Source organism: Eptatretus burgeri, chromosome 3, assembly GCF_056783735.1.
Source record: "Eptatretus burgeri isolate ZD-2024b chromosome 3, Ebu_testis_v1, whole genome shotgun sequence".
NCBI lineage: Eukaryota > Metazoa > Chordata > Myxini > Myxiniformes > Myxinidae > Eptatretus > Eptatretus burgeri.
In genome coordinates, this window is record NC_140963.1 from 116,586,865 (window position 1) to 116,610,333 (window position 23,469).

The 23,469-nt window shown below is 41.0% G+C and overlaps 2 protein-coding genes across 4 annotated transcripts in view; both read right to left on the bottom strand.

Annotated features, from left to right (window-relative positions):
* Positions 1-203: 203 nt before the first annotated feature.
* Positions 204-23,469, bottom strand: part of DHRS9 (dehydrogenase/reductase 9) — a 39,273-nt gene continuing 16,007 nt past the window's right edge. For all 3 annotated transcript variants that reach the window (XM_085875212.1, XM_085875210.1, XM_085875211.1), the window contains 3 exons: positions 6,976-7,234; positions 1,908-2,071; positions 204-585 (listed from right to left, as the gene is read on the bottom strand). In XM_085875212.1, coding sequence (XP_085731338.1) covers positions 359-585; positions 1,908-2,071; positions 6,976-7,234 — 650 coding nt within the window. In that variant the 3' untranslated portion in view covers positions 204-358. The remainder of the gene's footprint in view (positions 586-1,907; positions 2,072-6,975; positions 7,235-23,469) is intronic.
* On the bottom strand, positions 15,258-20,693 carry LOC147030795 (uncharacterized). The gene is made up of 2 exons (XM_085875209.1): positions 17,836-20,693; positions 15,258-17,724 (listed from the first exon to the last, which is right to left on the bottom strand). The coding sequence occupies exon 1, from the start codon at positions 19,284-19,286 to the stop codon at positions 17,844-17,846; it is 1,443 nt and encodes a 480-aa protein (XP_085731335.1). The 5' UTR covers positions 19,287-20,693; the 3' UTR covers positions 15,258-17,724; positions 17,836-17,843.

The following is a 23,469-nucleotide window of genomic DNA, read 5'->3' on the forward strand; positions in this document are numbered from 1 at the left end:
TGGGCTTGATAAGCATCATGGCCTCCTCCTGTGTTGAAGTTCCTTGTCAGGGAACTCGTATTATTATATTATCGGGTCAGCTAATGTATGATCCTGTAACTCAGTTTCCTCATCCACATTCTGCTCCTAAAATCCAGAATAAGAAAAGTGACTCAAAGAGGACCAGGAAGTTTACGTCCCGGTCATTATATATTGAAAGAATAAAAGGAATGAAAGCTTTATTTGGAGGTTTAAGGAGGTATACAACATTACAAATTAACAAAATGAATTGGACGGAAACCTGCCACAAAGCAAATAAAAATAGTTTGCATTTCAACAATAATGATGAGCTCCTTTCTGTTTGGAAACCCACATCAATTCAGGAAGGGTGGTGGATTGGCCGTGATATACTCCCCAGGTTCAGCATCCAATCTTGGATTGCAGCAGGAAGAATTGCAAGAGGCAGCCAGTAAAACTTGGCATCCCAACCTGGTGTGTAGCGGCTCCGTGGATACACGGCTGAGAGTCCGTGCTCCATACAGTCCACAACTTTGGACAAGTCTTTGTCTGCAAAGACTTCAATCATGTTTTTTATTTTCTGTGCACCTGTCAAGGAAGGATTTTGGAGACAACATGGTAGAAATTAAGGGCCAGCCCTGACTTGAATGATGTCACGAAATATAACACTTATTATCTCTTTTCATCTCTCATGGTCATTTGTGAATCTCTGCTTGCTCCTTACCATCCAGTTGCTCGTATGTTAACCTTCCCATCCTTGTAATTTTAGGTACCATATAATTATTGCAGCTGCAAATATGACGTTTTATGCACCACGTAAGTAGTGGTGTCAAAGTGTCATGGAAATCACCACTCTGATTTGTCATGGCTGGCTCTGGCTTGAGGATATGTGGGTTTGTAGCCACACATGTGAGGCCGACTGCTGATCATCTTTGAGCCACAAGTTGTCCTGTAAGCCTGTGTTAAGCTTTCTCCCCCCCCCACAACCTCCTTTTTATGATTAAACGATTACACTCCCTTCCCCTGACTTCAATCCCACTGATTGTTCATACATAGAACTTTATGGATTAAAACTTGGATGTGGAGGTTTTGTTTCACACTGAACATTGGGATTCCCAAAGGATATTGGGATTTCTGGTAGAGTTCAAAAAAGGACTGTAAGAGAGCTGCTTAAAACAGCAGCTTGAGTATCCACTTCGATTATGGCAAAGAGGAAGTTTGGTAATTGGAAACACTCAAGATTTGTCATTGTTTTAAGATCTGATTTTAAATTTAATCATATTGCAGTTATCATTTTTGTCATTGTTATGTTGTTTTAGCATTATTAATACTTCGTGTTATTTGTTTCATATCACTCGCATTTTTGCTCTGCTGGCATTTAATAGTTGGTGGATGTTAAAGATCTCATTGCGCCCTTCGCGAAGAGTAAGCGAGCTATTGCTGGCACCGTGCCCAAAATCCAAATTCCTGCCCTAACCTTTGTCGAACGTCAGGCCTGGCCAGCTGGATCATGAAAGACTTGAGCCCCCAGCCAATCTGGCAAGAACATGGGAATAATTGTGGCCATTAAAAAATATGTTTTTATCTTATTTGATAATGTCATTTCCGTTGAACCCAAAACCTAATTTGTCAAAACCACTTTTGACAGGCAGCTCATGATCTGCCAGCCAGAAACTCTGTGAAAAAGTTTTATTGAAAAATAATAATAACACAGTACATTATTCACACACACACACACACACATACACACACTGGTCTGTCTGCATATATTTATGGCGTCTGTCTGTGTGTCGTTTTTGGAATTCCATGCAAGATTTTGAAACAAAAATACTTTTGGAATCTTCACCTTGTTTAATAGACCATGGACACATTACATAGACAAGTGAGGTATTGCAAGTTGGTGAACGTACATTTGCTGATGTATTCGGGCCCGTAATCTTTTTTCACATCTTGTGGGATGTCATTCCAAAGTCCCAAAAGACCCTTCACATGTTTATCTGGATCAATGAAGTTCGTTCTAAATATTCCTGGTGAAATGATACTCACCATTACACCAAATGGTTTCATGTCTCGCCTGTAACATAGAACAAGGAAGTGGTCACGATGTAGAATGAAGATTTGCAATTGACTTTCGAAGCAAAATGTTCAAGAAAACAGCCAACCATCCGTGTGTGAACTTATACAATGACGAATGATTGGCACACATCACCTGATCTGAGGTGGAAAGGTAAGACAAAATGGTCAATATTTATTTATAGTGCACAACCTCGGTGCTGGTCAAGTATGGCAGAAATGTGATCCCTACCCATCTACTTCCTCCTGTACAAAGTATTGCCATGAGTTGAAGGTTGATATTGTAGGTGTAATAAGTTTTTTTTATTTTACGATCTTCCATGCCGAATATATATATATATATATATATATATATATATATATATATATATATATATATATATATATATATATATATATATATATATATATATATAGTATTTATCTGAATTCCATGTAAAAGATCATTTGATGGAATTGTAAGTTTTTCGCCACACACAAATAAAAAATTTAAAAGATAAAACCGCCATTCATTGTTTTGGGGCAGTTGTGCAAATACTGCAATGAAGGAAACCTGAATGTGCAATGCTCCTACTCACTTACGTACCATACTCCTGCGTGTTCTGATGATGTCAGTCACAGTCATAAAACATGGGGAGGTGGAAATTACATATTGGTGTGGAAAATTCTGGGGAACAAGAACAAAAGAATTCCATCCTTGAGACCAAGTTGGACCTTCTGAGTGGCTATAGTGCTACTGGGGCTGGCCAAGTAAGCATATGTTCAAGTTAAACCCAAGTAGTGAAAGAGTGTGTGTTGGAACAAAGGGCACGCACTTTTTGCTACCGACAGCAGTGTCCATCCGCCATAAACTCAGGATATGAGAGGGTTCTGCTGGAACGAAAGTCTGTGTGAGTTTCCAGCCTATAACGCATGGCAGGCATTGCACCAATACAAGCATGTATATGTTATGCTGCTGAGACAATGCCCCTGGAGGTTAGAGTTAAAATTTGGCCAGGGTGCTAACAATAGATCGCCTCCTCTTCACGAGGAAATTGTGGGATCTTTATCGTCCACAAACGAATGCCAGCAGATGGGTTTAACATCCATCCTATAGTTGGCACACACATTGATGCCTCACCTTGCCTGCAAAACACCAGGATGAGTTTATAGTTGGGTAAGGATTTAAATCTAGGTGAGACAACTCAGATCCTGTTGTGATGTCATGATATATGTGCTGCTACCAGTGATGCTTTTCGACTGTGAGATGGAGCAATGGTCTTTTGGACCTCGTATCACTGGCATGAAGCCTGTTCTACACTCTCTGAGATGAAATTGGATGGTTCATTGCTCTTTGCACATCATTCTGGACAGATTATACTGTTTAAAAGTAGTTCTATCTGGTGAGGGTGACAAGATAACGATTCTCACAAGGTTGTAACCCTTATATAATCTGAAACCTCATTGAGTTTGCCTGTCTCTTTGCCTCTCCTCGACAAATGTTTTCAAGCAGCTACACATGTTTCCAAAATGTGTATGTATGTACGTATACACACACACACACACACACACACACACACACAAGCATGGACAATCTCAAGGCTACAAGTCCATCTCCAGAGACCTTGATGTTCCTGTGTCTACCGTATGCAATGTTATCAGGAAGTTTAAGGCCCATGGCACTGCAGCCAACCTCCGTGGACGTGGCCGCAAGAGAAAACTTCATCGAAGATTTCAGCGAAGAAAGCACCTCGATCAACTGCCAAACAGGTTCAAGCTGATCTCCAGGCACAAGGTACGACAGTTTCAACTTGCACCATCCGTCGCCAACTCAATGAAAGGGGATTCTACAGTAGAAGACCCAGGAGAACGAGAGAGAGAGAGAGAGAGAGAGAGATACAGAGAGAGAGAGAGAGAGATACAGAGAGAGAGAGAGAGAGAGAGAGAGACAGAGAGAGAGAGAGAGAGAGAGAGATATATATATATATATATATATATATATATATATATATATATATATATATATATATATATATATATATATATATATATATATATAAGAAAGCTCGACTGGGTTTGCCAAAACACACCTGAATAAGCCAACATCCTTCTGGGAGAATGTCCTTGGGCAGATGAGACAAAATTAGAGCTTTTTGGTAAAGCACATCATCTCTATGTTTACAGAAAACAAAATGAAGCCTTCAAAGAAAAGAATACCTTCCCTACAGTGAAGCATGAAGGAGGTTCAGTGATGTTTTGGGGTTGCTGCTGCCTCTGGCACTGGGTGCCTTGAATATGTGTATGGCATCATGAAATCAGGAGATTACCAAGGAATTTTGGGGCGCAATGTTCAACCCAGTGTCAAAAAGCTGGGTCTCTGTCGAAAGTCATGGGTCTTGCAGCAGGACAATGACCCCCAAACACACTTCAAAAAGCATCCACGAATGGTTCAAGTCAAAACGTTGGACTGTTCTGAAATGGCCTGCAATGAGTCCAAATCTAAATCCCATTGAACACTTGTGGGGAGATCTGAAAACAGCAGTTGGGAGAAGGCACCCTTCAAATCTGGGAGAACTGGAGCAGTTTGCACAAGAAGAGTAGGCCAAACTGCCAGTGGAGGTGTAGGAAGCTCATTCATGGCTATAGGAAGCACTTGACTGCAGTTATTTTGTCCAAAGGCTGTGTGTGCTACCAAATATTAAGTCATGGGTGTCAATAATTTTGTCAATTCCATTTATTTTTATTTTCTGATTTAAAAGGATATATTATGTTCTGAATAAAAAACAAAGGTTTTGTAATATTAACAGTGAAATAAAGAATTGTGGAGACCAAATACTTTCGTCAATTTCCACTTATTTTTTTTAAAGAAAATTGAGTTATTTGAAAAAAGTGCAAGGGTGTGCCAATATTTTTGGCCACGACTGCATGTATTTGGCAAGGTTGCAATTTAAATCTCTTTAACCAAAACTACTTGGGGTCAAATAATGCAGCATGTCCAATATTTTGCCCCATTGCATTTGCATCCTCCTCTCCTGCACTCACCTCGTAGGACACCCTCTTTTATACACACTAGCACATTACACGTAGTGTGATTGCATCATCCCCCCCCTCCTCTCCACCCCACCCCCTTCTCTCTTCTCCCCACATCGTGCCTGACCAGAAATGGCTATTAAAACGCATTTTGCCTTGGAAAACATCGATATTTGTCTGATTTTCTTCCCCATTTTTGCAACCAAGTTTCAAACCATCTTAGCGGCTTTGAAAAATTAAATCAGATGTCGAAATAGAGTTAGGATAAAGCCGCGAGAGTCAGAAATTGCGAGCCTTACAAAACAGGCCAATGAAACCTCAGACCTATACGGAGTATAGAAATATGGTGACCGTCGTATAGAAATTGTGGGTGGAGTCAAGCGAACTGTCCAACCAATGGGTGGAACTTGCACGCAGGCACGGACGCACACACGCACGGCTCCTTTATTGTATGGAAATAAATGCAAGACATTTACAATAGTTCAGGTAAAGGCAATTCTGACCATAAGGTAAGTTGCAGATTTACGTCGAATCTATTTGCATTGTATCGATATAACGTCATTAACACATTATGGGACAATAGTCAATTTAATTTGTCATTATAAAAAATATTATATAGTTTGGAATTTTTAAATACAGTTCTGACTGCAGTGCGCCTAGTGAAATTTTTAAATACAGTAGCATGCCGTCTGTCAGTTTAGAAGCGACAACTCCGAGTCGCTCCGAGTGGCCCGCTACTGGAGAACCGACAACATGGCAAGCGCTCAGTGGATGCCGTGTTGCTAAATCTCCCATCTCACGTGTTTCGTCCTGTGGTGAAGTGCACTTAAGTATGTCTAATATGCACTTAAGTGTGGTTAAGTTAAGTTTGGGTGACTGAAATATTTTCAATGCAACGCATCCCCCCATTATAACACTCTGTATATGGGAAAATTCTATCCGAATAGCGTCGTTTGGTATAACATCACAGATTTTAGGAATGCATCCACAACGTAAATCGGCAGGCAACTTGCTGAATAACCTCAATGTGTATCTAGTTTTAACAGTAGAACACTTAAATTACCACTGAAACTATACATTTTATGCAACACGATGACAACATAAGCCAAGAGAGGAATACTCTGCCACTTTCTCATCTATGTTCTCCTCACCACCTTCACAAGTTAAATTCTTTCAATTTATTGTAACCCTCCCCCCACCACCCCCTTCCCCATAAAAAGTCACATATAGCTTGGCATTGGTCCAACCAGTTTCCACTAATCTACTCCCTCGGTATGGTCTGCCCACTTCCACATGACTCACCAACTGACAAACCGATATCAATGCTCAACGATGATTGGTCAACCAACAATCAAATCAAGGTGGACATTTTAATCTGCTATTGTTATTGATAATGGTCATTATTTTTGCTGTGTGTGCTCTCTCCAACCCAGCTGCACAGGTTCCAAAAACGAACTGCAACTGATTGATCTCGCGCATTATTATTACCGTTGTCACTTTAATGCGCAATAATTTGGGAATATATTTAAGCAACTTTGTCTGAGCAAGGCTTCAGCTTCAACAATGTAGAGTTAAAACGTCATTTCTTTCCTCTTTAAGCTGTGACAGGTAATCATAACATGAAATCATATGTTCAAATGACAGGGAACCAACCAACATAATATGAAATCAAATCACCTGTTTGTGAACCGAGGTGACCACATGATTTATTGCTGCAAGCCGATTGGCTGCATCTATAGATGGTGGAGCTCATTCAGAAAATCAAACGTACATCTGCTTGGTACATTAGATATGATGTTACTAAAAAATCTCAACGCCTCAGATCAGGTGATGTGTGCTGACCTTAATAAGACTTACATAATGGGAAAATAGTGGTGCAAGTGCATTGCTATACACCTGAGTGAATCGGAAAAAGCCTCTACTCCATATTTGGAGACACAGTAGCTGCCGGCAGAGAGGGCAATGCGACCACATATGCTGGACATGTTAATTATGCGGCCGTGGGTTCGTTTTACAAGGGGAAGAAAAGCAAGAGTGACTCGTATCATGCCCATGAGGTTCACGTCAATTCCACGCTTGTATTCTTCAACTGTCTGCCAATCCGTTGGTGCTGACACACCAGAAATCCCTGCATTGTTCACCAAACCCCACAGTCCTGCACATACATTCAAAAGAAGACATTAACTGTGAAAATACTACTTTCATTCATTAAATAAAATACCACTTTCATTAGACCGTTTCAGCAGTGCTCATAAAGGGTGCTCCCATGTTGGCTATCACACATCTGCTAGATTGATGATGTATGTGGCAGCTGAGATGTACAGAAGATACACATTGCCTGTAATGTGACTGTCATCAAAATCTGTATTTAATTTCCCAAAATGCCATATTCTGGGACCTTTTGTTCTGTAACATGAGAGATATAATAATTGTTGGAAAAAAAAGGTATATCAAGGAAGCAAAGACGTTTATCGAGATACATGACCGCAACATTTCAAAATACTCATTTTCACATTCAAAAATCCTCAAGTCTGCCAACTGTTCTTTTTATCTATAATCTTTCCCTGCTCTCCTTCCCAATCCCTCAAACTCACCAATCAGTCTTTTCACTATCCCTCGCACCTACATTCTGAACTCTTGTCTGTGCCTCAAAGCATAAACTCCCACTGTCTTCCCTCCCCTTCCCCAAATCCCCATTTTCATCTCTATTCTCAATTACTCTTCTACCACCATCACCCATCATGTTTTTCTCCATTCCTAGTCCCACCACAAACCTTTTACTTCCCAAAACTGCATGATCTTCAATGCTCCCCGACTGACTTTATTTCAAAGTTTTATTTTAATTTAATGTACAGTCGCATGTATGAGACGGCATAAGATGGCCGTTCGCTCAGCATCCTGTACACACGGTGCCTGTAATCTGGGAGCTAACAGAGATTTGTATTACATCTCGAGTACAAATGGTTTGAGAGCTAAACTCATCAGATGGTGGGATGGGGACCTCCGAATGACCATTCTTAAGTTTTCCAATTGGTGCATTAAGTAAGGGGAGCTGCTTGAAGTACCCCCCAAAGTCAGTTTAAATTACATTTTTGAGTACATCAATCAAAATGGTGCCAAAAGTTTCATTTTGGCACTGTGATGACAAATGTGCCATTCTTAAGTGACAATTTTGGTGCAAAACGTATTGAAGAACAGCCTCAAGGAGGCGCTACTTTCACATTTAAATTACATTTTGAGTACATTAATGAAACTTTATGGAAATATTCTTTAGACCTTCCTGATGAAGGATCAGTAGTTCTTAAGTGACCCTTTTGGTGCAAAACCAATTTAAGAAGCCACAATGTATGGAACTAAGGATAGTGCAAACACCAGCCTGAATGAGTGTCGTTACGAGAAGTTCATGAAGACATACGGACCAAAGGGAAATGGAAAAAAACCTACTAGCCAATTTGAGGGGCATGGATGCAAGTGGACTACCACCTTGCGAAGATGAGCTCGATACTCACATTAAGCATGCTTCCTTTGTTGCCAATATGTAGGCAAGAGCAGATCAAAATCATCTCGAGCAGCATCCCACTGAAGAAAATGGCTGGCAGTTAGTTGATGACCATTACAAACCGGTTTGGTTCGAAGGGGAGCAACTTCCCAAAAGCCTTATCCCAGAGACAGAAGAATTAGAAGCAATGGACAAGGAAGAGGAGAATGAAATGGTAATTGCATCTTCAGATGAAGATGACAGTTCTGACGAGGATGACTCGAATCTTGGAACAGACAGGCAGGCTGAAACCATAATTATACCAATACTAATAAATACTAGTGAACTCATGATTATAGATATATTCACAGTATAGGAATAGAACTTTTGCCTAACAGTATGTGTGTGACTCATCAGCAGTTTTGATGTTTTGTCTTGTAAGTTTTAGCGATAGATTGACATCATTTTAAAATTTATCATCATATGAATATGGAGATCAAAAGGTAGTCATAGTTGACACATGACAAAAGTTTGGTTTCCAAAGATCATAACCACTTGAACAGAGGCATTTTAGTGTCCTGTTGAAACATATTGTTGCGGGCCGAGGACCGGTGGGGAGAAACGACCACGAGGTTGGGGAAGTTACATCGTCTCCCACCAGACTCCCGGAATTGTAGGCCGTTGCTCACGGATAATTCTGTGACGTGGTGGGTCGCTTAACCGACCTTGGATGCCAATACCTCCACCGCGTAGCGTAGTGTCTTTTTGTCTAGAACCAATTTACCTAATTAACCACGCAGTGTTGTCTACCGGGGAACCATGCCCTCGGTACGCCTTGCCCGAACCGGATCACTCTACCAACTACCAACTCTACCAACCACCTTTCGGGATCGGGTGCAGCCGAGAGGAACTACCAAGGACGCACCGGCTAGAATGAACAGAATTTCAGGAATAAAGACCCCGCTAAAACTCACATACGAACCATGCTGGACCAATGAAGGAAAAGACGAAAACAAACTGGGAACATTTCTACAATCATTTATTTACACTAAGCGAGGAAATTTATATGGTACAGGAACAGGTTTATTGGGATGTTATGCAGGGGAAGATGAAAGAAAGATGTAGTGCAACAATTTTACAGCAACTTACAAAGGAGACACAGAGCAGACTTGTCGCGAGAATAAAACAGGCAAGATTTACAATGATCAAATAAAAACACTTATGCAATTCTACTTAAAGACTGCGCTACACTACACACTCAGACGCACACTCAGACGAAAATAAACCCAGATGTATGGCAAGGGACCTTTTGCAGCCAGAGAGGGAGGTGAGCTGAGATTGCATTTCTTCCGGGTACCTGAACGTTGGAGGGAATGGATGCTCCGTGGTGCGGCACCTGTCAATGGTCGTGCGGCTCGGTCCACGGCCGCACGCGTGGAGACCGTGTCTGCGAAGGAGCCCGGGTCGAATAGAGCGGAGTCCGAGGCGGGGATCAGGGCTGCAGACAGGACCCTACGAGAGACCCGTTCAAGGTCGGGTCGAGGTCTTCCCAGCTCTCTCACACTTGAAACGAACGACACCCAAAGAGCGCAACCACTCCACGACCTTCCTCCTTTCTTTCGCTATCAGCTGACCAACTGTCTCACTCCAACGCTCCGCTCAAAACGACTCACTTTCCAGCTCACTCTCAAGACGACTCACTTTCCAGCTCACCCTCAAGATGACTCACTTTCCAGCTCACCAGACCACTCTGAACGAATGGTGTCGTAATTTATAGATATTCCTCAGTGGGGAGGGGCCTTGGTGAAGCCGACGTCACTGTTCACCCTGATTGGACGGGGCTCCCATGGGGCCGCCCTTTCTGGGCGGGATTTCGGCCATACCGGGAAGCCCGCCCACTCCGCGTGTCTGGACTCGCCAAAAAAGGTACGACACAAAGATTCTGTCCCGGAAAGTGAGTCGCAAGTTAGGCGAGTAGGCGAACATGTGCTTGTTCAGCCCATGTGAGAGTAGCAAGCGAGATGAAGGTGCGAGCAGGCAGAGGGTACCGTGGGTCGTCGTGGATGGGATATAATGATTTATTAATCCAACTAAAAAAACATCGCAACACACCCCAGTATCTTCCCACTACACACAGGGTGGGGATCTATCTACACATATACTTAATGGAATAACTAACTTCGGGACAACTGTATGTTTGCATGCATACGCTTCCTAAAACCGTAACCATATAATTAAATACAAATGTTTTACCACAATAGCAACTTAGTGGATGCCCTCTTGCCAAAAGCATGAAACATTAGACTAGAAAAACTGTTTAATTTTTTCATGATTCATGATGATTGTTCCATGCTTACAGTTCCATAATTACAGCAATTATACATATAATTAATTATCCACATCTGCTGGGGGTAAATAACAGAATAACCCGTGAATGGAAAAATATAGGCGCCAATTTTGGGCTATTTCAATGTACACGTTTGAATTATTTATGAACTATTACTTTCCAAAAAAGCAACAAAGTAATCAAATACAATATAAAATACAACTAGAACTGCCACTTTATAACTGCTGGCAGTGATGACCGGGTACCCAGTCCTTCCGCCTTTGACACAACATGGGACTTAAATCATTGTCGCAATTTTCGCATTGAAAGGATAAGCGGTGCCAGAGAAAACATTATTTAATGGTGATACAAGCACAGGCATGCTTCGAGATGGCGCGGAACAGACGAGTTACGAACCGGGCAGCACAAAGCGTTCAATTTCGTTATTACTGGCTTCTAGATTCAAATAATTAAATAATTCTGGCTCCCAAACCGTGTGACCGATCAGGTTGAAATTTTAAACTTTTGTTTCGCATGTCACCTGAATTATAAATGTGAAGTTTCGCATGTATAGAGGCAGTGGTTCCAGAGTAAACATTAATTAATATTTATCCTTCAATCCAAGATGGCGGCCAAACCATGTGACTTGTGATGTCATAATTTGCACCACGTGTGCAAACACGATGGTGGATGATAACTGCAAATTTTCGCTTCTCCAGGTTAAGCAGTTCCAGAGAAAACATTATTTAATATTTTTCTTAAAACCAACATGGCTGCCAAACCCTGGGCCCGATCCCGTTGAAATTTCAAACCCTCATTCCGCATGACTGTTCCACCATAAAGGTGATGTTTCACATTTATTGATGCAGTAGTTCCAGAGTAAACATTAATTAATATTTTTCCTTCAATCCACTATGGCTGTCAAACGTTGCGTCGTACCTCAAAAGGTTGTGAGAACTTTTTATTCGTCATGGAGAGGCGGTCATAGTGGTGGAGTTTCGCCTGGATCTGTTCAGCCGTTTCAGAGAAAAAGACGTTTGAAGATATTGTTTTTCAATCCAAGATGGCTGACGAACCATGTGACCTATGACATCACAAATTTATATTCTGCTTCCAACTGGGTATTGGAACACGTTTGTGAAGTTTCGTGTTAATCGGTAAAGGTGCGTTTTTCTATCCAAGATGGCCACCAAACCATGTGACGTGTGACATCATAATTTTTACCACGCGTGCACACACGATGGTAGATGATAATTGCAAACTTTCGATTCGTTAGGTTAAGCGGTTCCAGAGAAAACATTATTTAATATTTTTCTTAAATCCAATATGGCGGCCAAACCGTGTGACGTGTGACATCATAATTTTTAGCACGCGTGCACACACGATGGTAGATGATAATTGCAAACTTTCGATTCGTTAGGTTAAGCGGTTCCAGAGAAAACATTATTTAATATTTTTCTTAAATCCAATATGGCGGCCAAACCATGTGACGTGTGACATCATAATTTTTACCACGCGTGCACACACGATGGTAGATGATAATTGCAAACTTTCGATTCGTTAGGTTAAGCGGTTCCAGAGAAAACATTATTTAATATTTTTCTTAAATCCAATATGGCGGCCAAACCGTGTGACTTATCAATTCGAAATTAACAAACTTATATCGCCTACGTGTCCCGAATATAGTTCTGAAATCTGGCCTTCATCCGACCAGCGCTTCTGGAGAAGAAGATGTTTGAAGGTTTTAGGGTTTTTTCAAGATGGCCGCCAAACCATGTGACCGATCAAGAAGAAACTAGAACTGCCACTTTATAACTGCTGGCAGTGATGACCGGGTACCCAGTCCGTCCGCCTTTGATACAACATGGGACTTTCTGCAGATGACAGTCGCAAAGTTTGGCATTGAAAGGATAAGCGGTGCCAGAGAAAACATTATTTAATAGTGATACAAACACAGGCCTGCTTCGAGACGGCACGGAACAGATGAGTTACGAACCGGGCAGCACAAAGCATTCAATTTCGTTATTACTGGCTTCCAGATTCAAATAATTAAATAATTCTGGCTCCCAAACCGCGTGACCGATCAGGTTGAAATTTTAAACTTTTATTTCGCATGTCACCTGAATTATAAATCTGAAGTTTCGCATATATAGAGGCAGCGGTTCCAGAGTAAACATTAATTAATATTTATCCTTCAATCCAAGATGGCGGCCAAACCATGTGACTTGTGATGTCATAATTTGCACCACGTGTGCAAACACGATGGTGGATGATAACTGCAAATTTTCGCTTCTCCAGGTTAAGCAGTTCCAGAGAAAACATTATTTAATATTTTTCTTAAAACCAACATGGCTGCCAAACCCTGGGCCCGATCGCGTTGAAATTTCAAACCCTCATTCCGCATGAGCGTTCCACCATAAACTTGATGTTTCACATTTATTGATGCAGTAGTTCCAGAGTAAACATTAATTAATATTTTTCCTTCAATCCAATATGGCTGCCAAACGTTGCATCGTACCTCAAAAGGGGGTGGGAACTTTTTATTCGTCATGAAGTCGCGGTCATAGTGGTGGAGTTTCGCCTGGATCTGTTCAGCCGTTTCAGAGAAAAAGACGTTTGAAGATATTGTTTTTCAATCCAAGATGGCTGACGAACCATGTGACCTATGACATCAGAAATGTATCTTCTGCTTCCAACTGGGTATTGGAACACGTACGTGAAGTTTCGTGTTAATCGGTAAAGGTGCGTTTTTCAATCCAAGATGGCCGCCAAACCATGTGACGTGTGACATCATAATTTTTACCAAGCGTGCATACTGCCTGCTAGATGATAATTACAAATTTTCGATTCGTTTGGTTAAGCGGTTCCAGAGAAAACATTATTTAATATTTTTCTGAAATCCAAGATGGCGGCCAAACCATGTGACTTATCAATTCGAAATTAACAAACTTATATCGCCTTCCTGTCCCGAATATAGTTCTGAAATCTCCCCTTCATTGGGCCAACGCTTCTGGAGAAGAAGATGTTTGAAGGTTTTCGGGTTTTTTTCAAGATGGCCGCCAAACCATGTGACCGATCAAAAACAAATTAACAAACTTGAGAAAGGACCTCATGGGGAATATATCTGTGAAGTTTCGTCTTCATCTGTCTTGCCCTTCTGGAGAAGAAGATTTTTAAAATTTATTCATTTTCAATCCAAGATGGCTGCCGAACCTTGTGACCGAGGATATCATGAATTTAAATTCTGCTTTCCATCGTCGACCCGAACAAGTGTGTGAAGTTTTGTGTAAATCGGATAAAGTCTATTTTTCTATCCAAGATGGCCGCCAAACCATGTGACTTCTGAGGTAAAAAATTTTTACCATGTATGCAGACTTGAGCGAGGAAAGGCACTTGCAAATTTTCGCTTCGATGGCTTAGCAAATACCAGAGAAAACTTTATTTAATATTTTCTTAAATCCAACATGGCGGCCAAACCATGTGACCTATCACTTTGAAATTAACAAACTTGCATCGCATACATGTCACGAATATAGTTCTGAAATCTCGCCTTCATTGGACCAGCGCTTCTGGAGAAGAAGATGTTTGAAGGTTTTAGGGTTTTTTCAAGATGGCCGCCAAACCATGTGACGTATCAACAACAAATTAACAAACTTGAAAGAGGACCTCAGGGGAATGTGCGTGTAAAGTTTAGCCTTAATCTGCATAGCCGTACTGGAGAAGAAGATTTAAAAAAAAAACACTAAAAAACAAGATGGCGGCCGATTTACGTCATCGATGACGTCAAAAAAAACATTTTCGTCAGTGATTTTTGGCGTAGATGATGGTCAAATTTTTTCAGCGTTTTCCCATCTGGCGTTCTACTTGACGAATTTTCACCGGTATATCGCTTCACCTATGACGTCACGAAAAATCACACGTGTTCCCCATAGGGAGCTTAGTAAAATGTATCAAACGAAATTTTTTTCCATTGCACGGTTTCCGAGATACAGATGTCCAAAGTTTATCGCTTTTTTCAAGATGGCGACCGTACCACGTGACCAATGACGTCATAATTATAACGTGATTGTGCTATCAAAAAAGATACATACTATGGTGAAAATTTCCTGTCGATCGGACTTAGTGTTCCAGAGAAAATGATTTTTAAAGCGAAAAAGGGTGCAAAATGCCGGCGGAAGAATAATAATAATAATGCGTAATAATAAACAGAAGAAAAACAATAGGGTACCCTGTACTCACAGGGTACCCTAATTAACAAACTTGAGAAAGGACCTCATGGGGAATATATGTGTGAAGTTTCGTCTTCATCTGTCTTGCCCTTCTGGAGAAGAAGATTTTAAAAATTTATTCATTTTCAATCCAAGATGGCTGCTGAACCTTGCGACCTATGATATCATAAATTTAAATTCTGCTTTCCCTCGTCGACCCGAACAAGTGTGTGAAGTTTCGTGTAAATCGGATAAAGTCTATTTTTCTATCCAAGATGGCCGCCAAACCATGTGACTTCTGAGGTAAAAAATTTTTACCATGTATGCAGACTTGAGCGAGGAAGGCACTTGCAAATTTTCGCTTCGATGGCTTATGAAATACCAGAGAAAACATTATTTAATATTTTTCTTAAATCCAACATGGCGGCCAAACCATGTGACCTATCACTTTGAAATTAACAAACTTGCATCGCATACATGTCACGAATATAGTTCTGAAATCTCGCCTTCATTGGACCAGCGCTTCTGGAGAAGAAGATGTTTGAAGGTTTTAGGGTTTTTTCAAGATGGCCGCCAAACCATGTGACGTATCAACAACAAATTAACAAACTTGAAAGAGAACCTCAGGGAGAATGTGCATGTAAAGTTTCGCCTCAATCTGCACAGCCTTTCTGGAGAAGAAGATTTTTTTTTAAAAAAACACTAAAAAACAAGATGGCGGCCGAGTTACGTCACCGATGACGTCAAAATATTTTTTTTCTACGATGAATTTTTGTGTAGATGACGCTCAAGAAATTTCAAATTTTTGCCATGTGGTGTTCTACTTGACTAATTTTTACTGGGATACCTCTTCACTGATGACGTCACGAAAAAAATCACACGTATTCCCGAGAGGGAGCTTGTTAAAATGTATCAAGCGAATTTTTTTTACCCTAGAAGGTTTCAGAGATACAGAGGTCCAAATTTATCTGTTTTTTCAAGATGGCGCCCGTATCACGTGACCTATGACGTCACAATTATCAATTATGTATGCTATCAAAAAAGATACATATTTGGTGAAAATTTTGTGTCGATTGGTCTTACCATTTCTGAGAAAATGGCATTTAAAGCGAAAAAAATTGGAAATTTTGCAAATTTACGGCGGAAGAAAAATAATAATAATGCGTAATAATAATAAACAGAAGAAAAACAATAGGGTACCCTGTACTCACAGGGTACCCTAATAAACTGAATTCAAATTGGCTAACCCTGTATCAGGGTGCTGGGTCCTGGGGATCCTGTGACAGAGCAATACCATATGATTAGAGTACCCGGTAATCGTGGCACTCAGATCTTTGACATAGGGCTGACAGAAACCAATAATATGAAACAATTCCTTTATTACAGGAAGTTATTACATATTAACGCATGCTTCAAGTTCTATGAATGCCAAATTGCTCTTTGCATGCACTCCGATTTTCATAGCAAACACGTCGAAATACGTCCTGCTTGCAGCATAGACCAAAGGGGATTTCACAGCAAAAATACGGTTCCATCTTCAAACTTTACAATTTACACCATTACACGCACATAGTGCGGTACATGGCAAAGCTGCCTTGATACATTTGCAACGGCTAACACACCCTTTTCTACACCCACAGCGAATAAGCTCTCTGGCTGAAGTGCTAACTTCAAGCAACTTGGTCCAAAAGGGTTTCCAGTTCGCTGGATCCCACAAACCCCACTTCTCAGGAGAAGGTAAATCCATGATGGCTTCCCCCAACAAAATCCACCCTGGTAAATAGCTCTTCTGACATGTTGTTCTAGGGCTGCCCTTGTGGGAGGAATTGCATCCATAGCTCTCCCTTTCTTTGTGAACAGTTCCTGGCATGCCTCATCAATTGTTTCAGCATTGCTTGTGCGGTCATACAAGTAAATTATAAACTTTTCAAGCATTTTGAAGTGGTTATCAGATAGGTCATCAGGTCCTTTTGAGAGTGCTAGAAAAGTATCTGTCACTTCTTCACACAACCTCCACGTCTCCCATGCAGTTCTCTTGCCACGGGTATAGAATGATGACACTGTATCACATACTGTGTCGGCATGGAAGAATGGCAGTGCTTCAGATTTCAATGGTCCAAGGCACGTAATGATTTCATGGACAGGAATATATCTGAATGACTTTGCTGTTCCAAACGCAATCCATATCTTGGGTATTGAAAGTTCAGCCCCTGCAGCCACCATCCTGAATCCATCCATTCTCCACCCATCCTGAATCCTCCAGCCAGTCGCCTCTAAGTTTCAGTGCAGCCATTTCAATGTGTAACCCTCCCAAAAGCACAATAAATTGGTCCTCACAATATTCTTAAGGCCACTGCCACTGAATCTACTTTGCAAGAGTATAAAGGGGCTGATCCAGAGTGATGACAGGTATCTGGTTGTTGTTGAGAAGTATCACTGCTTGTCGAATCACATCCATTGAGTGTCGTATCATGGCTACTGACTTTGAATCGTCTGGAAATAATGGCAACAGTGCTGTAATCGCTGGTAAGACTCCAGCTGATTCCTGTCGATTTGCATGATATGCTGCCCATGAGAGATTGGTGTTATCGTTGACATCATTGCTGTAGTTCTCTTCAACCTCCACGAGCTACCTGTATGAAAATTGTGATTTAGAATGATTAGATATGATACTACATGCTTAATACTTACCAATGAAAAATTCCATGCAAAAACTGAATTGAAATGTTTTGTGTGATACATACTGAGCTTCCTATTGCAACTCTTGAATGACATTCTGGCGATCACTTGTCACTTTTCCATCCACATGTGGAACTGTAAACTCGGCTTTTGACATATTCAAAGGGCCAACATTGGTGTAGGAATCCGGCACTTCATTTAGCTTCTTGGATGAAGATTCCAGTTCAAGTGTATAGGAACGGGTTGTACCAAGATTAGAGGGAGTTTGAAATTGAAACAGTGATATTCCAGTTCCATGAAAAGAGCCGATTGCCGTGGAAGAGCTTGGATTGTGGTCAATGTTATCCACTGCTGCAACCGTAAACAGACCACGGCGCAGATTTTGGGTGCAAACTACTTGTTCGCTGTCGTATTGGGCGCAAACAACATTTCCCATTGTTCTTGATATTTCCATTACTCGAGTGTAAGAAATGGATAGACCAAGGTCAAATAAGGTGTCAATTAAGTCTCTCTTGCGTGTTCTCGCATGTACTGTTAATCCAACGTATATGGGAAGTGGTGGCTCTCTGATCTTACTGTGGTAGACATTAATGTTCCTTTCTCGCTTTTGTCGAGCTGAATTGAACATCAGTAGTTGTGCCATGCGAAGCGTTTCCTGATTTACCCCATCCGGAGACTGCGACGCTATGTTGGAACCACCATGGATCACAGCCACTAAGGACAGTAATGATTGTGGAACTGAATTTAATTGACATTCAGGCTCAAATGAACCCGAAAACTTTATTTGTATGTCATTCATATCTCTTCTGACGATTTTCGCAGCTCGAGACAAGCATATTGCTTCTTCATCATAATCTTTAATTTCACAGGCTTTCCGCAGGGCAGACCCAATGTCCTCATTGAACGCCAGCAAAATATCCCTCCCTTGCCTGTGAGCTGTCATGTATGAAAAATGGGAGAGAATCCGGTTTTTCAATTTCGTACTGTGAGGTCGACCTTCATTTGGTAGTCCCAGTTGTTCTAATCTTCTGCTATAGAGTTTGATTAGATCCGTAAGTTTGAATACTGGTGCCACTTCTTCCTCCATCTGTGCTTCTTCAATGTATGTTATAAGTTCAGCAAGGGCAATACCATGACGTATTTCATCTTTGCTCTTTTCTTTTATTTCTTTCTGTTTTTCAGCTGCTCTGTTGTACAAACCAACAAGACACTTTGGATGATATTTCGCCTCTTGTGCGACGAGATCCCCAGCACTTAATTGTGCAAGAAGTTTTTTGTCTTGCAGGTCTATTGCACATCTTCGAACATGGCTATTGAGACGAAATGTAGAGGCTTCACGGAGAGGTTCTTGTAGTGAAGGTTTCTCACAGAAAAAACAAAGGTTCTTCGCAGCTTCACCCGGGATGCTACTTCGTCGCATGAACATCTTGTTTGAAGATTGCTGCGGTTCCCCCTCATGCTCTGAAGATGCATGCCTCTTCTGTGCTCTACTAAGTTTTGTGCAATTAAACTTCATGTAACATGATTTATGCCACTTTGCTTGGTGGCCTGCAAGAGTCTTCTCTATCCCAGATCCTTCATCGAGGTTCCCTACATCTATGGGGCCATGGGCAGCTCACCAATTTCACTGAAACTAATGATATTCCTTGCTAATGTGGAATACCCTTGACCAGCACTCGGTCTTTTGGATTGTGCAGGACATTGTAAAATTTCTGGGGATATCTGCTGACAAAGTACACAAATATTCCAGTCAATTTCTTTTGGTGTTTCTTTACTTGCACTAATATAATAGAAGTCATTGGGTCAAACAGTTTATGGCTTTTAGTAGACTTCATTATGTGTATATCTTCTAATCTTCACACATCTGCAACTGTACAAAAATAAATTAGAAAACTGATTAAATACTACATGCATTAAAACGTATTAAAAATTCCGAACCAAATTCTCAGAGACTATCAGAGACTGTCTCTCGTTCACACAGTCACATGAAATACAATGCAACTCAAAGATATCTAACACAAATTCAGAGATCTACGGCCGTAATGTTAATAATAGCTCAGTTTGCATATCCCAGATATAAAACAATTCAAAACCCAACAAAAAATTTCATTACCAAAGACTATTTGGCCATCTGGAATCACATATATTATATATAGTATAAAATTTTGTCTGCCATCTTGGAAAATGGCGGCTGCAGAAAGGGGAGGCAACTTTTCAGGTGGCTCCATATCTGAAATTAATTGCATGACATAACTCTACCAGCGTGAGATATTCCATGCTTGTACGTAAAATAGCCCAATTCTCTCAAATATCTGCCCTACTACTTTCTCCTCCTCCACACTCTACCCCCTCCCCTAGGCCAGTGCTGGATTAACCATTAGGCAGACAAGGCATGTGCCTTAAGGCCAGCCAAAAATTTGGGCCACAAAAATGTAGGCAACTTGGTTTGTTTTTTTTACATACAATTCTTATTGGTCGAGTAATATATCGCATTATCGGCTATGATAAACTCATAAATTTTTGTTATTAACTGTGCGAATGGCATTCGTTCTAGTACTACTAGTCTAGTGCTATGGATCTTTCTATAGATCTATCACATTATAATTATGATTGTGTTTATCCCTACATTGGGGCAAAGTGCTAAATCTGTACGTGTTTTGTCATGCATATATTCATACACTGCAAATTGTACAGAGGGATTAAATAAACTATTTTCTTTTCACATTAAATATTTGTCTTTTTTTGTATTAAATATTTTGTTCTTGAATCAGTTCATCTTTTGTCTAGGGTCCATTTCCATGAGTCCGAGATCTAATTTAAAATTTTCAGGCCATTCTCTAAAATTTCAAAATGTGCCTTAGGGCCAGCCGAGGCTTCATCCGGCACTGCCCTCAGCCTCCTCCCTTTCCCCTCACCTCTCCACTTCCCCTGCACCCCCCCCAAACCTCCTCCTCTCCTCCCTTTCCCCTCACCTCTCCGCTCACCCCATCCTCCTCCTCACCCCCTCCTCCCCTGTATTCCTGTCAGTGAAGTGACAGGTGGTATTTGCTGGTATAAAATAAAATGCTCACCTCTCCGCTCACCCCATCCTCCTCCTCACCCCCTCCTCCCCTGTATTCCTGTCAGTGAAGTGACAGGTGGTATTTGCTGGTATAAAATAAAATGTGTGTAAATACTGTTTGCAGGGTATAAACAGCCCCCCCCCCCAAACAAAGTACAGTACCGTCTATTAAAGGCACGTATGCAAAACTGAGAGAATGATAAGATCGTGCAATTTTTCTTACTTTGTAACAAAACTAACAAAACAAGTGATGCCAGGCACAACAAATCCCACCCATTTAAGGCATAGTTATTTTGGGGATCAAATTTAAATTTGATATATCCTTAACCTGAATGTTGATTATAAGGAATAGAATAAGGAATATTTTAGTCTTAGTTTGAAGTCAATTAAACCATTTTTGACGAAGTTATGAGCGAAAAAGATTTTGACCTTTTCGTGACCTGACCGTGAGCTTTGACCTAATTGGACCCAAAAGTTAATGGGGTCGTCCGAGGTTCATTACCCACCTGTGGATACAATTTGACAGTGTTTGAGCCAGTTGTTTTCCCGTAAAGTTGTATTCTCGTAACCATGTTTTAGTTTTAATGGAAAATTTGTAATTTTGACCGATGACCATGACCCCAAAAACTTTGGACCCGACCGATCTTCACAAATATGCATTTTTCACGATATGAATGGGTAGGATTATAAGTGACAAATAGAATAAGGTTCACTATAAGCTTAGTTTGAAGTAAATCAGATCATTTTTGACAAAGTTATGAGCAAAAAACGATTTTGATCTTTTTGTGACCTTGACCTTGACTTTGATCAAATTGGACCCAAAAGTTAATGGGGTCGTCCAAGGTTCATTGCCCACCTGTGGATTAAATTTGATAGTGTTTGCTAAAGCCGTTTTGCCGTAAAGTTGCTAACAGACAGACAGACAAACAAACAGACAAACAAACCAGACGATTACAATATCCTGCTCCCTCCCTCAGGGAGGGGGTGGGATAATAATTTTCAAGAAATTCAGTTCTGTATTTCAAAATATTCATTTACACTGTCATTGTTTTCGATTTTAGTTAACTTATTGTCATTTTTAGTTTTAGTTTCGATTTACACTTATTGTCATGTTAACAATAAGCTTCTTCCTCACAACATACCTTTTAGTTATTTTTTGGTGGTAGCCGTTTTTCACCAGACATAAGTATGTCAAATGCAGACATCATGGGTCTGACACCCAGTGGCGTACCGAAGGTATGGCAGGTATGGCACATGCCCTGGGTGCCACTTGAAGAGAGGGGGGGCGGCACTGAACAGGACTCGCTATCTGTCAAGAATGGAATATTAAAGTTGAAAGACATAAAAGACGAAAGAAACGAATGGCTGATGAGAACTCGAGAGACGCTGGGTTAACAGCCAAGGAGGAAATGGAAAGAGTCATGAAGGGAACACTCGACCGTCTTCACAGAGAAATGGACGAAAGGTTCGATCGTTTGCACGACACTGACGCCAAGTTTGGGTTCCTCCTCGATGTCGAGGGACTGTGTTACGGCGTCGACAGTAACGACCTAAAGAAGTGCGAAAATTTGGGCGAATTGTACAGCTCTGGTGTTGATGGACAGCAGCTATATGAAGAAATTTTGGATTGCAGAATGTTACTATCAAGTCAGACCAACATGAAAATATCAAGACCTGAATAGCTTCTCGCACTTATTGTTCAGTCTGGAGATGAGAGCGTCTTCCCCGATCTTCGCATTGCCATTCAGATAATACTACCATCGCAGTTTTCATCACCAACTGTGAGAGATCATTCAGCAAGTTAAAACTAATACTTTTGTATTTGAGAGCCTCCATGGGTCAAAGCAGACTGTGTAATCTTGCTCTGCTGAGTGAAGAAAGAGAAGAAACTGAAAAAAACTGACTTTGAGCACATCATGGACCAATTTGCATCAGTGAAAGCAAGGAAGGTGAAGTTGTAATTTTCATGTAGTGCCATAATTTGTTCATTAAAAGATTAACAAGCTTGGGTTGTATATTTGAGCTGATATTATGGTAGTTATCTGAAAGATGGGTGTCAGATGTTTGGACAGGGGTGCAATTTCAGGGCTTGCCATAGGCGCTATTTTCCCTAGATACACCCCTGCTGACATCTTGTGTGTCTTGGTGACCACATCGGCACTTTAAATGAACAAAACTAAGACCAAATGTCTGCACGGCAGCCATGATTTCTGTCAAAGTCAGGAATGTCTATCCGGCGTCCATTTTCCGACTTTGAACAAGACACCATCGATGTGTCCCAGGTGGGTTGTGCAATGTTTTTAAAATGTCGATAAAATTTTCTGGTGGGGGAGGTGTATCCTGGAGGTGTGATGCATCACACCTCTAGAATACTTGGAGACATGGCAGAGCTGATGGGGTGGAGGAACGCATCATGCCTCCAGGAACCTATTCATGCCCAAAATAGTCCAGGTTATCTAAACAAACAGATCACCTCCAAACCTCCCCCACCACCCCTACCTCTATCCCAGCAACTTTACTTCCCTCTGTGAAAACACCTTTCAGCTTTCTGTTTCTCATTTCAATGAATCATCTGATGTCAAATCCTATGTACACTTATGAGCTTTTCTGCTCTTCCTCTGTCAGCCCTTACATCTGA

Excerpts from the sequence above, each read along its gene's own strand:
- LOC147030795 (XM_085875209.1), bottom strand. The coding sequence starts at position 19,286 with ATGAAGTTTAATTGCACAAAACTTAGTAGAGCACAGAAGAGGCATGCA.